Source organism: Sminthopsis crassicaudata, chromosome 5 (genome assembly GCF_048593235.1).
Source record: "Sminthopsis crassicaudata isolate SCR6 chromosome 5, ASM4859323v1, whole genome shotgun sequence".
Classification (NCBI taxonomy): domain Eukaryota; kingdom Metazoa; phylum Chordata; class Mammalia; order Dasyuromorphia; family Dasyuridae; genus Sminthopsis; species Sminthopsis crassicaudata.
Window position 1 is genome coordinate 109,549,018 of NC_133621.1, and position 12,115 is coordinate 109,561,132.

Sequence of the window (12,115 nt, forward strand, 5' to 3'; positions counted from 1 at the left end):
GCAAGTTACTTAACTTGTTTACCTCAGTTTCCTCAACAGTAAGATAGAGATAATAATAACACCCACCCCTCAAGGCTTTTGTGGGGATAAATGAGATAATATTTGCAAAGCACTTAGCACAGTGCCTGGAACTTGGTGAATACTTAATAAATACTTATTTGTCTTTCTGGTCCTTGCTAAGCTATTGTGTGGACAACATTTGGAATGGGGACAAATACTTATAAACGATATTCCCTCAGGACAGTGGTAGTCACTTAGCTAACCATAATGGTTCAAGAGGTTTGCAATTAAAATTATTTATTGACAACTCACTCAATCAATAGTTGTTCATTTATTTATATATACTATATATACATTTTTCTTCTGTGACAACATGTTTATTCGAGTCATTATAGGCTTATTTCTGCAACAATTCTAAATAATCATGATGATGTGCACAGTAGTATTGGTGCCCATGCAATAACTGTGTCAAATTCCGACCATTTCTATGTGCAACATGTTCTTAAGTTTGCCACCTGTCAAGAAATTGCTTCTAAACCACCACAATGGATAGATATGCAGACACCTGCACTTACTTCATTTGGGCTTTGGACATTGGATCAAGACTAGGAATGTTCCCTCTTTCCATTCTGCTAGCATGTACCTGTATCTCATCTGCTTCTATAATCAAAAACTGTTTAAGATACTATCAACATTTCACTTTTTGTGGCAACAAGATCTGGCTATGTGAAAACTATATCATTGAGCAAACATATTATATGCCATCTTGAAATCTTCATGGATCTTCACAAATGTTCTGATTAAGTTTCAATTGATAGACAGACTCAGCTACACCCAGAGAAAGAACACTAGGAAATGAGTGTAAACTTTTGCCCTTTTGTTTTTCTTCCCAGGTTATCTTTACCTTCTGAATCCAATTCTTCCTGTGCAACAACAACTTTGGTTCTACACACATATATTGTATCTAGGATATACTACAACATATTTAACATGTATGAGAATGCCTGCCATCTAGGGGAGGGGGTGGAGGGAAGGAGGGGAAATTCAGAATAGATGTGAGTGCAAGGGATGTTATAAAAAATTACCTCTTCAGACAGAAATAACTATACCCAGAGAAGGAACACTGGGAAGTGAATGTAAATTGTTAGCACTACTGTCTATCTACCCAGGTTACTTATACCTTTGGAAGCTAATAATTAATGTGCAACAAGAAAATGGTATTTACACACATATATTGTATCTAGGTTATATTGTAACACATGTAAAATGTATGGGATTACCTGCCATCGGGGGGAGGTAGTGGAGGGAGGGAGGGGATAATTTGGAAAAATGAATAAAAAAAAAAAATTACCTCTTCATATGTACTGTCAAAAAAAAAAGTTATAATTATAAAATTAATGAAAAAAATGATCTGATTAGAGTACTGTTGCATTACTAAGGCCATTTTCTGATTTAAACTTATCCTCTTTTAATTTTTCTGATATACTTTTTCAAATGAATCTGACAACACTGGTCATTTTTAACCCAGCTTTTTAAACTGCAAGTCTTGACCCCATATGAGATCTTATAACTGTTATGAGAGATGCAAAATTATGATTTATTGCCAATAAATATTTTATTTGCATACCTACTTTATATATCTGTATACCTAGGGCCATGTAAAAATTTCTTGGACAAAAAGGGATCAAGAATGGAAGAAGTATAACAAGACCCGGTTTAGTAGATTTTCTGTGAGAATATTGTCAGTGTACCATTATTAGAAGAGAAAAACATCACATCTGAAGAAATTATTTCCTTATAAAGGCTATTATAGATAAACAATTAAAAAAATCAATTGAACTTTATGTCCATTTATCATTTAATATAATGCTTGTCATTAGTCAATAGAAAAACAACTATGTCATAATGTAACTCTTCATTTTCATCAATTATTTGGGTGTATAAAATTTTTTAAATTAATTTCCATCTTTCAGCAGGAGAGCTTATTGAAATTCTATCATTTCCTACATATTTGTATATGAGCATTTTCACTTTATTTTTGTTTTAAGTAAGAATACATTAACTCAACATGGGACCAAATTTAAAACCATGTTCATCTGATATCCAATCAAATATTGGAAACCTTTATGTAAATAAAAAAACCCTCAACATTGAAAAAAAGTTTCTATATGATTATAAAAACATCTGCCAAGTTACAATTTATTTCATTTAAAATACTATTTATATTCAACAAAATTTGTAAAAATAAATTTAAGATGAAGACAAAGATTACAGTAAGCATATGAGACCTTGCTGAATTCAAGTTCCTAAAGAATGTCTCAAATAAAACATTAGTAATTATTTAATTTGAGCTTATAATTGTGTAGAGTACTTAATAATTATAATTCAATAATGAAATTTTAATTTGAAGCTGGGAGTTATCAACATAGTTGTGGTAAACAACTAATTCTGAAAGAATATTTTTATAAGCAGCTTATTAAGTTACTTGGGAATTCATCAAATTTTTTTTTTCTTGTTTGTTTTTCAACTGAGTTTAAAGAAGCAAAAACACTGGGAACAATTATTTTAGGGTAATATAACACCATCCACAATGACATTCAAATTAGTAAATTAGAGTAAAAATTTTTAAAAGGTTAAATTATATTGAGATTACACTAAGAAGGCAGAAGGAGAATAATACATAAGATTTTTGCCAATAATGGCAAACATGTGAAAAAGTCTTGATGCATAAAGGAGGAAATATGTTACAAAACACTCAGATATGAGTGTAATACATCATTGTATAATGATGTCCAGTAAATGTGCATTAGAAACAAACTCATTCTCCCTCCCTCCCTCCCTCTCTCTCTTCCTCTCTCTCTCTCTTTCTCTCTCTCTCTCTCTCTTCATCCCCCCACCATATATATATGCATAGATTTACATAGCTTCATGGATAAAAGACACACAATGAAACCCTGTATCAAAAGCTTTTGTAGTTTAGTGAAGTCTACTATGGCCGCTCTCCTTAAGAACTTAGGTCACCTTCATGTCCCAATGAGGTATCAAGATATACTGTCAATGTGGGATATACTGTTTACATCTATCAGTATATATGTATTCATACCGGCATTATAATCATCTATACCTTATAGCTAAATACAAATATTTGTAATATATACAAATATAAAAACCTGTTTCCATAACCCCCAAAAGCTAAAATCTATAGATGTTTCAGCCATAAATTTAAGCTATTTTTGTCATTTATAGGATAATGAATCTCTATCTATCATAGTTTTAAAGCAATATGACCTGAAGACATTATCACAGGTGCCAGGAGGGGGAAAGCCAATTTGCTTCAAAACTATCTTCATGTCCTCATATCTATTGCTTCTTCTCTCTGAAATTTTCCCCATAGGCTTCAATTTTCTCCTCTGTGAACAGTGACCCACAGGCAAGTAGTTCTGTATAGGATTTTTTAATTGGCAGATTTGTTTTAGAATTCAAGAGAAAAAGGTCCATCCATGGTCCAGTTAGTCACTGAATTATCAGATAGCATAAAGATGAACTGTCCCAAAGAGGACACAGGCAGCCCTAAGACTACCAAAGACTTTCTTTAAATATACTGTGGCTCAATTTCCAGCTGGACTTAATGGTGTAAAAATTTCTCTCCTCTCCATACATCACAGGGAAAGTTGGCAATGGATTAATTAATTTTCATAAAGAGATTTTAATGTCTCAGAGAAAAGATGCCAAAGCATTTAAAACAAAACAAAAAAAAATATATTACTGCTATATTGGGGTGGGGAGGAATTCTAATGACCAGGAATGCTCCTAGGACCCCTTTTGCAAGAAATATTGATTGGTTGTATTGATTTTTATTTTTAAGTATATGCTATTTCATGTCATAACTAAACTCTTAATTTATACTAACTTAAAAGACAAAGACCACTTCCTAGAAACAGAAGAAAAATGGATGACAAGAAGGGCAAAGATCAAAAGAAAAGATAAAAGAAAAGAATACAGGATTAATACTTAGAGAACAGATACAACCACTGAGGAAAAGTATAGACTCTTCAATTTGGAAAGTTCATTTGGGATCTAGGTTCACCACACAAGGGCTTAAGTCCAAAATAAAACAAAATTTATTTCTTTCTACAGGAAACCAAGTCAGCTTTGGCACAAGTTTTAAAACCCCACCCACCAAAGATCCTACATATAGAAAATGAACCATGACAAGACAAAATATAACTTGAGGATAAGGTTGATTCTCTACTGGATATACTGTGAAATGAAGCAAACTCTCTTGAATTATCTATATTTCAGTGAAACCAATCCAGAAGTAAAAAGAGGATCTATTCTTCAGATTATTATTAATCTAATTCCAAAAAGTAAAGCTCCCTAAAGTTGGAAGATATGCTAAGGCCACAAGCATTTTGGGGCTACTTTACATATCACTACAATTCTTAATATACTTCCCAAGATAAACATTGGAACCAATTGTCCTGTTCTTCTATTCCCCACACAAGGTATTTTTTCAAATAGAAAAGAGGTGTCTATGAATTTTTAATCTCAGCCATCTTTCCTGTTGCCCATAGAACACTCTTTAAAATCATAGTCATGAATGTAGCTCTTAGTAAGGCAGACACAGAATGCATATAGCAGCAGTCCCCATTAATAATACGGCATAGTTGTTTAGCTATAGAGTCAGTGTGGTGAAAGGAAATCAGTGAGGTAAAGGAAAAGCCAAAAGAAGCATAAATAGTTGTACAAAACAGGATGTTCCACAGAACTCTAAGTGGAGATAATTAAGTTTTCAGAGAACTATTTTGGAACCAACCTCATTCTTCCTTTTTCTTTATTGCGCTGTCCAACACGACTAGTAGATTTGATATACAAGTGTCGATGCAACTCATCTATGAGAACCAGATGAAGGTTCATCTTCTTGCTATGAAGCTCTAGTCTCAGGTCACTCAAGCCCTCCACCTGAAGGAGAGGGCCTTCTAACGAATCTACTGCTGACACCTGGAAGAGGAAAAGGAAACCACTGTTATAAGCAAATATATTTTCAATATTATTAATGAAAGATTTAGGAAAAACCCCTCATCAAAAAGTATTTTGTAGAATTCCATATGAAGCAACTGAGGTTCCTTCTCACATCCATTAGAGACTCAAAGTTCTCTCTCTCTTACATACATACAGAGAGAGAGAGAGAGAGAGAGAGAGAGAGAGAGAGAGAGAGAGAGAGAGAGAGAGAAAGAGAGAGACAGAGAGAGACAGAGAGAGAGAGAGAGAGAGAGACAGAGAGAGACAGAGAGAGAGAGACAGAGAGAGACAGAGAGAGACAGAGAGAGACAGAGAGAGAGAGAGAGAGAGAGAGAGAGAGAGAGAGAGAGAATTTTAAATCTGGAAGGGCTAAAAGAAAATAGGCACATTAATATACTGCTAATGTTGAGCTGTAAATTAGTCCAACCATTCTTAAAAGCTACTTAGAATAATCAAAAAATCAAAACAACAAATATTCATAAAGTACTTACTATGTGTAAAACCCTATAATAAGCCCTAAGGATTAAAAAAAAAAAAAAAAAAAAAGACATGCCACAACTATATATATGCAAGACATATACAGAATAAATTGTAAATAAAATCTCACAGGGGAGAGTGTAGTTCTTGAAGAACAGATGATTTAAATTGAACCTTGAAATAAGGCAGAAAACAAAAGGGAGAGCATTCCAGGTATAGGGGATAGCCAATAAAAAGGATAGAGTTGAAAGATGGAAAGCTGAATGCAAAAAAAAAAAAAAAAAAAAAAAAAAAAAAAGCAAAAAGGCCAGTTTCACTGAATCATTAAGTATGGAGAGGGTATAATAGTACAGCCTGAAAAGTTAATCTCCCAACATGCAGCTTTGATTATAGCTCCTTGTCATCTATTTCCTAGATGACATAATAAAAGTTACTAGATTGTACAACCTGTGACCTATAAACTACAGAAGGCCTGCATCACAGAAGAAATCAAAGAAAAAAAGAGGACTCAATAACACAAAAATATTTATAGCAGCTCATTTGTAGTGGCAAAGAACAGGAAACTAAATGGTTTTCTTCCCATTAGTGAAAAGTTGAACAAATTATGATATACAAATCTACTATCTGTGATATCAGAATTTATGGAATGGAATACTATTGTGCCACCAGAAATTACAAAAGGAATAATTTCAAGGAAATGTGACAAGATTTGTATAAACTGAAAAGTGAAGTAAGCATAACCAAGATCTGTGAACTCTGATCTGAAGTGAGTAGAACCAGGAGATCATTATACACAACAAGATTATGTGATGATCAACTCTGATGGATGTGGCTCTTTTCAATAATGAGATGCTTCAGGCCAATTCCAATAAACTAATGAAAAAGAGAACCATCTGCACCCAGAGAAAGAACTGTGAAAATTGATTATGGATTACAACATAGTATTTTCACCTTTTTTGTTGTTGTTTGTTTGCTTTTTTTTCCTTTCTCATTTTTTTTTCCTTTTTGATCTGATTTTTCTTGTGTAGCATGATAATTGTGGAAATATATATATAGAAAAATTTCACATTTTAAACATAATATGTATTGTATTACTTGCTGCCCAAGGGATGAGATAAAGGAAAGGGGAAAAGAAAAATTTGGAATACAATGTTGAATGTTGAAAGGATGAATGTTGAAAACTATTTTTACATATATTTTGAAAATTACAAGTTATTATTTAAAAAAAAAAGATTACCCTTTGGGAACGAAGAATGCAAAAGGACAGTCAAGAATTATATTGTCTATTAATGAATACAAATATGAAAAGAACCCTTAAATCAAACAACTTTTGAATTCACCAAGCATTTCTGAATTTCATGTCCCATAGTTCGAAATTCAGGAAATACTTCCACATGATAACTATATTAATCAATGTACAAGTCCTTACTTAAACAACTAGTCTAGGGAATAGAATATATAAAAGAATAATTCATGAATTTGCTAATTGTTCTCCTCTTTGGTGGAGACTAGCCAGAGTTTGGCCTTTAACCATAATATCTACATATGAAAGGCAAAAATTTAAGAGGTAGAGAGCCAAGGGAATCTTGACATAAGAAAGAAGAGTTCATTTACCCATTCCCCAGCTCTATCCATTTTCATGAATGAGCCAGCATTTGAATAAAGAAAGATGAAAGGAAAAGGACCCAGCATGTTAGAGAGGGCATACTGCTAAGTATGCCAAGTACATAAAGAAATTTTGGAAAAGCTTTGGAGGCAACTGATTGCTGGAGGTAGGAGAACCCAGATCGTCCAAGGTGCCCTAGCTTAAAACACAAATATAGACTCTATGTTGCAGGTATTCCCTTTTAAGTGAGTATTATAGAATGAAAGGAAAACATTGGTAATATAAAAGATGAAAATTATTCAATATGCTACAGAGCCTTTATGTTAAAGAGCCTGATTTGAATATATTAAATAGAATTATACCAAAATTGTACGTGTACTATAAAGTATGCTAGTGATCAAAAATGAAATCAACAAGAATATAAAACATGCACTCAGGGTCTACATTTGATTCTAGAGCCCTAAGATTACAATCACCACCAAAGTCAGTGTTCCAGAAAAGTTGATGCAACAAGCATTAAACATAATTGTTAATGTAAAAAATCCACCGACTAAGGAAATAAGGCAAAGAAGATACTAGTTACCAAATCCAGTCCACTGCCTCCCCACAATATATTTTCTATTCACTTTCACTTTATTCCCATTGCTACCATTCTCATTTCAAATGACTTTGATTATTACAAGATTCTTACAGATCTTCCTTCTTCAATCCATGCCTCATGCAACTTCATGCAAAATACATACAAATTTTATCTATTGCGTATATTCTTGTCATTCCTCTACTGAAAAAATATTTCATGCCTCCCTATTACCTATCAGTTTAATTTCAAATCTTTCTGCCTAATACATAAGGTCCTCTATAATCTAACAATAATCTGATTTTCAGCCCAATCTTCCATTGCTACTCTCTATACACTGCATACCAAAATAAAATTATTCCATGCTTCCCCAACAATTCAGTACTCTCCTGTTTCTATGCTTTGGTCCCTACAGTTTCCAGTATGTCTTTATCACTTTTGATTTCCTAACCATTCTTTAAAGCCCAATTCAAACTTCACCTCTTCCAGATCTTTCCATGATCCCCCTACCTAAAATTACCTTCTCCTTTGGACCTCACATAGTGATTTGTTTTATAACATTTATCACATAATACTCTGATTTTTTTTTTCCATGATCTCTATTGTTGTATATTATGTTCTGTAGCTCTATGAGCACTAGGACTGCATTTTAACTTAAAGGAAAAAAAGTAGTCTCTTTTCCAGTACCTAGTTCATTGCTCTTCATATAATAAGTACTTATTAATAATACATATTTACTGAATTAATATTTTGTTTTACAAAGTGTTCGTTATTTAAATATCAATAGCAAAGTCAGTTTCCTTAATTTCAGAGACTATGAAAAGATAAGTTCCCAGAAAACCAGGGCTGATAATCCCTGAACCAATTCTGCTTGTGAAACTAGCCTATTTGTCTTCAGTCTGACTCGTCATTGCCCCTGGGTTCTTTACAAGCTGCCAACATCTCCAAAAGGAAAATTTATTCAGTTTCACAAAATGATCAAACATTCCCCAAGGAGAAAGAGAACAACAAACATATTTGTCCTGGTATTCTAGAATAAATTTTAACCCATGTCTTGGGCAATAAAATAAAGATAAATTACCCTTTAGTGACATGTAGATCCAGAAAATGAAAAAATGATCTGGTAAAACCATGCCATCATGCTGCCTTATCCCTTAAGATAATCAAAACCAAATGAGATTTGGAGTTTTAAGATCACATATAATGATCAGACTGAACAGATACACATAATTTTTTGGAGGAATTTACATTTATGTAATAAAGTACAATCTCCAAAACTACTCAATAACTAATAATTTATTCTAGGAATGACAAAAGCATCAATAAAACCCATTTGATGATCCATACAACTTATATGAATAGGGCATAAAAGTCTAAGTCTTTGCATATATTCTTTCTTAATAGAGATGAAAAAAAAAGTTAAAAAACTTCTAAAAGATTAACATTTTCAATATAGAAAACAATTTGGAATTCTGTATAAAAAAAAGTTATTAAATTTGTTCATATCTTGTGATACAACTATCCAAGTAAAAGGCATATAATGCAAAGTGATACAAAATATAAAAGGAGGTACAAAATGCTCATAAAAGTCCTCTTTAAGGTTGCAAAAAATTTTTAAACTGATGCACTTCAACTTGGGAAAGGCTAAACAAAGTATTGTATGTCTATCATAGAATATATTATTGCAATATAAAACTCAGAATACAAATATATAATGAAGAGATTTTCAATAATTTCTATATATTGGAAAATCAGAACTAAACAGAAAATTTAATCGACAAACAAAAGACTCAAGAGAACCATAAAAAGGTAAACTTGAGGGGGGAAAAAATTATATATATATATATATATATATATATATATATATTTAAAGGTTAAACTGTTTACATCCCTAGATGGAAAAATTTTATCTGTAACTGTTGAGAACTGTATCTGGCACACATGGACTAAGGGTATGGCTGTGAGTGGACTCTGATGTGATGATATCAAAGAAAAAGAAATTAAAGGGTGGAAAAAGGTCTGACCTGGAAAAAGAGGAAAAGGAAGGTATAATGGGACAACTACTTTGCATGAAGAGGTGCAAAAGACCTATTACAATGGAGGGGGAAAAAGGGAGGGGAATGAGCATTATCTGAAGTTTGATCTCATCAGTTTTGGCTTTAAGAAGGAATAATTTAATCATTCATTGGGTATAGAAATTTAGCTAATCCTGTAAAGAAGCAGGAGAAGAAAGAGGAAAAGCAAAGAGAAGGGCAGGAGAGAAGCAAGGGCAGAAACACTAGTGGAAAGTTAAGGGGAGGGGGTGAGAGGAGACAAGGTAGTGGGTAGAGTGGGTAAAAAAAATTCACTAAGAACAAGGTGGAAAGAGAGGGCAAAAGTATATACAGGGGGAAAATAGGATGTAGAGAAATACAGAGCTGGTAATTTATGAATTAATGAATCATGAAATACAGAGAAATTCACAGTAAGTGATTATGAATGGGATGATCTCATTAAAAAGAAGCAAATAGCAGAGTGGATTAAAAAACAATCCTACAAGATGATGTTTACAAGAGACGCATTTGACACAGAGAGATACATACATAGTAAAGATAAAAGGTTGAAAGAGAATTTCTTATGCTTCGGTTGAAGCAAAAAAAAAAAAAAGAAAAGCAGGGGTAAGCAATGCTTATCTCAGAGAAAGCAAAAGTAAAAAGAGATCTTATTAAAAGAGATAAGGAGGGAAAGTACAATCTTAATAAAAGGTACAGAAAATAATGAAGTAGGAACAATACTATATGTGTATGTACCAAGTGGCAGAGCAGTCAAACACTAAAGAAAATTTTAAGCCAGTAACATGAAGAAATAGCAAAACTATATTGGTGAGGAACCTCAACCTTCTCTCAGAATCAGAAAAATCTAAGCACAAAATAAACAGGAAAGAAACTAGAGAGGTTAATAGGATCATCAAAACCTAGAAATGGTGCACTTCTAGAAAAAAACTGAATAGGATCAGAAAGGAACATACCTTTTTCTCAGCAGTACGTGGCACCTACCCAAAAACTGACCAAGTATTAGCTCATAATGAAATGCAAAAAGGCAGAAATAGTAAATGCTTTCTTTTCAGACCACAATGCAGTAAAAATTATATTCAATAAAGGGGCAGGGAAAGATAAATTAAAAACCAATTGGAAATTAAAGAATCTAATTCTAAAGAATGAGTGGGCCAAATAACAAATCACAGAAACAATCCATAATTTCATCCAAGAAAACAACACTAATGAGACAACATGAAACCTATGGGATGTAGCCAAAGCAGTTCTTAGAGGAAATTTTATATCTCTAACTACATAAAATAAAATAGAGAAAGAGAAGATCAATGAATTAGGCATTCAACTAAGAAAGCTAGAAAAAAGAACAAATTTAAAAATTAAACACCAAATTAGAAATTTTGAAACTCAAAGATATTAATAAAATAGAAACTAAGAAAACTGTTGAACTAATAAGAGTTGGTTTTATGAAAAAAACTAATAAAATAAACAAACTTTTAGATAATTTGATCAGAAAAAGGAAAGGAAAAAAAAAAGTCAAATCCCCAGCATCAAAAATGAAAGGGATGAATTTACCACCAATGAAAAAGAAATTAAAACAATAAAGAGCTATTTTGCCCAACTCTATGGCAGCAAGTCTGACAATCTAGCTGAAATAGATGAATTTAAATTGCCCAAGTTAACAGAAGAAGAAATAAAATACTTAAATAATCCCATTTTAGAAAAAGAAATTCAAGTCATTAATGAACACCTAAGAAAAAAATCTTCACCATCAGATAGATTCACAAGTGAATTCTACCAAATATTTAAAAAACAATTAATTCCAACATTATATAAACTACTGGGGAAAATAGGTAAAGGAGGCGTTCTGTTCAATTCCTTCTATGACACAAATATGGTACTAATACTTAAACCAGGAGGGGCCAAAGTAGAGAAAGAAAATTATAAACCAGCCCCCTCTAATGAATATTGATGCAAAAAATTTAAATAAAATACTAGTAAAGAGATTATAGCAATTTATCAGCAGAATAATACATTATGATCAAGTGGGATTTATACCAGGAATGCAGGGCTGCTTCAATACCATAATGGAACATATCAAAAACAAAACCAATGGAAATCACATAACTTCAATAGATGCAGAAAAAGGTTTTGACAAAATATAGTCTATTAAACACACTAGAGAGCATGAAGATAAAGGGAACTTGCCTTAAAATAATAAGCAATATCTATCTAAAACCTATAATAAGTATTATTTGCAACGGAGAGAAACTGTATACATTTTCAGTAAGATCAGGGGTGAAACAAGCATGCCCCTTATTACCATTATTATTCAACATTGTACTAGAAATGTTGGCTTTAGCAATAATAAAAGAAAAAGAAATTAAAGGAATTAGAATAAGC

The 12,115-nt window shown here is 32.4% G+C and overlaps 1 protein-coding gene across 1 annotated transcript in view; it reads right to left on the minus strand.

The window, feature by feature from the left end:
* Positions 1–12,115, minus strand: part of EXOC4 (exocyst complex component 4) — a 911,913-nt gene that overhangs the window by 830,111 nt on the left and 69,687 nt on the right. The window contains 1 exon segment of the mRNA XM_074267888.1: positions 4,817–5,001. Within this exon segment, the coding sequence (XP_074123989.1) occupies positions 4,817–5,001 (185 nt within the window).